We start from the raw sequence: 2,505 nt of genomic DNA, 5'->3' as shown, positions 1-2,505 counted from the left end.
TTTGTTCCCGACATATAATAACAACACGTCATCAATGATGAGGCATTACCGAGGCAAACATGAGAATGAAGCTGGTGCTGCTGCTGTGATGACGTTTCCACCAGGTGAGTGGGTGCTGTTCCAGGCAATATTAAGAGTAACTTTTAAACTTTACTGCGCAGGTTTGGGTGTATAAAATTAGTTAATTAACTAAATTAATCTTGTTCTGCTAACTTCCATATTTTATGTAGCAGGAAGCAGGAGCTTGATGAAGCTCTAGTGGATTTCATAGTGAAAGATTCCCAGCCTTTCACTGTGGTGTCTGATCCTGGCTTCCGTGCTCTGGTGGCTAAACTGGATCCCACATGCACCCTTCCATCAAGGCAGACAGTTAAAGCCATGGTGGAGAGAGGGGAAGTGGAAGAAAAGGAGAAGGCCAAGGCAGCCCTGCAGAATGTTGACAGTGTCAGCTTGACCGCAGATATGTGGACTTCCATCAACATGGATGCGTATCTCGCCGTCACCTGTCACGCTATTCATGCAGGTGAACTCTCCACCACCCTGGTGGGAGTTCGGCCTTTTCCTATCAGTCACACAGCAGAGAACGTCGCTGGAACTGCTCGAGAGCTTTTAAGGGAATGGGCTCTTGAAGAGAAGGTGAGGTGCTTGGTGACTGATGCTGCAGCAAATATTCTGCGGGTGCAGCACGCCGTCTGCCTGGCTCACGCACTAAACTTGATTGTCAAAAAGGCCATGGATGCTACTCCTGGGCTAGATAATATAAGATCAAAAACGAGGCGGATGATCACCTATTTTAAATCAAGCACCACCGCTAAAGAGAAGCTGCAGCAGATCCAGGTGCAAATGGGCCGTCCTGTCACAAAACTAATAATTGAAGTAGACACAAGATGGAATAGCACCTATGAGATGCTGCAGCGTCTTTATGAGCAGAGGATGCAGCTGCCGCTGCTCTGACCACTCTGCCCACAGATTTGGACCTATTGACTGCAAATGACTTTGAGTGTGCATCTGAGTGTAGGAAGATACCGTCACCTTTTCATGCTGCCACCGTAGAGCTCTCACATGAAACGAGGTGTCGGGATCAAAAATAACACCCCTGATAAAAATGCTGAAGCATGCTTTGAGTGAGCTGATGGCACAGAACTCAAACAAAACGGCAAAAGACCTTGGCATAAACCTCAATAGAATTATGAATGATAAACTCAGTGGAATAGAAACCACAAGCATCTTCTCTTTATCATCATTACTTGACCCAAGATTTAAAACACTCGGATTCCAAAGCCCTTCAAATGCCGAGTCAGCTGTGCACCGGTTAAAATCGGAGTGTGCGGCATTGTTGCCGAATGCACCCACCCAAGAGGACCCACCATCCACTTCAACAGCACAGCCAGAACCAGCTGCTTCTTCCCAAGGTACAAAAATGATAGAATTTGGATCAATAGATTTATTTGCATTGATTCATGTACAGACTAAACTTTATGTAATGTTTTATTTTGAGTCATTGATCCGTGGAAGCTGTTGGACAGGGATGCTGAAGAAGCAAGAGCGTCCAGGAATGCCACCGCTGATGCCATAGTGGAGGTGCAGCGTTATCTGTCAGCCCCTCCACTTGAACGATCACAGGACCCTCTGGTGTACTGGACGACAAACAAAGCCCGATACCCAAACCTGTACCACCTGGCAAACCAGTACCTCGCAACACCAGCATCCTCTGTGGCCTGCGAGAGGGTGTTTTCTAAAGCCGGGGAAATGGTTTCAAAAAAGAGAAACCGCCTCAAACCCTCAACTGTGGAGAAACTGTTGTTTTTTAAATAAAAATGCATAAGCACACCAGTTCACCCAAGCACCTTAGGCCCATAACCCCCATCTGTTCCTAAAATATATAGAAAAATAATATTATAATAATACAACATCAAAAGTGCACAAACAGCAAAACTCAAAGTGCACGCTTGCTGGGTCATCGACCTTTTGCCTGGCTGCAGTACCACCAATGCGCCAGCAGATGACGCCCGCGTTCGAAATGATTAAAGCTTCGAGTAATGAACCAATTTTCAACACAATGGTCCAAAGGGTTCAAAGCCTCATGAAACCTCATTTGGACATCACTACTTAAATGCGCAGGGAAGACAAGACAGGCCAAGCACAGCAACACTGGGGCAACACTCCACAAAGCACCACAACCCTCTGGCCCTGATGGGCAGGCGCTCCCTCCTTAAGTAGGTGGCCAGATGTTAATTGCCCACACGTGCGCCTGCCTGCAGCGCAAACTGAGCTCCTCACGCCCCCTGGAGGGAAGACCAGGCACAACCCTGGACCCCAACAACTGTGTCCAGAAATGATCCGTCAGATCAAATTAAGAGAAGTTGAGAAAAGAACAGGTGAACACACACACACACACACACACCACACACACACACACACACACACACACACACACACACACACACACACACACAAACACCACACACCACACACCACACACAACACGGGTAACAGAGAGAGAGA

General features: G+C 47.2%; 1 protein-coding gene across 1 annotated transcript; it reads left to right on the top strand.

Annotated features, from left to right (window-relative positions):
* The first annotated feature begins 1,105 nt into the window (after positions 1-1,105).
* LOC130519618 (uncharacterized) lies at positions 1,106-1,839 on the top strand. Its single transcript, XM_057023145.1, has 2 exons — positions 1,106-1,412; positions 1,499-1,839. The coding sequence occupies exons 1-2, from the start codon at positions 1,106-1,108 to the stop codon at positions 1,813-1,815; spliced, it is 624 nt and encodes a 207-aa protein (XP_056879125.1). The 3' UTR covers positions 1,816-1,839.
* The last annotated feature ends 666 nt before the right edge of the window (positions 1,840-2,505 follow it).

This window comes from Takifugu flavidus, unplaced genomic scaffold, assembly GCF_003711565.1.
Source record: "Takifugu flavidus isolate HTHZ2018 unplaced genomic scaffold, ASM371156v2 ctg1000, whole genome shotgun sequence".
Classification (NCBI taxonomy): domain Eukaryota; kingdom Metazoa; phylum Chordata; class Actinopteri; order Tetraodontiformes; family Tetraodontidae; genus Takifugu; species Takifugu flavidus.
The sequence above is the reverse complement of the archived record's forward strand: the minus strand, read 5'-3'. Positions and strand labels throughout refer to the sequence as shown.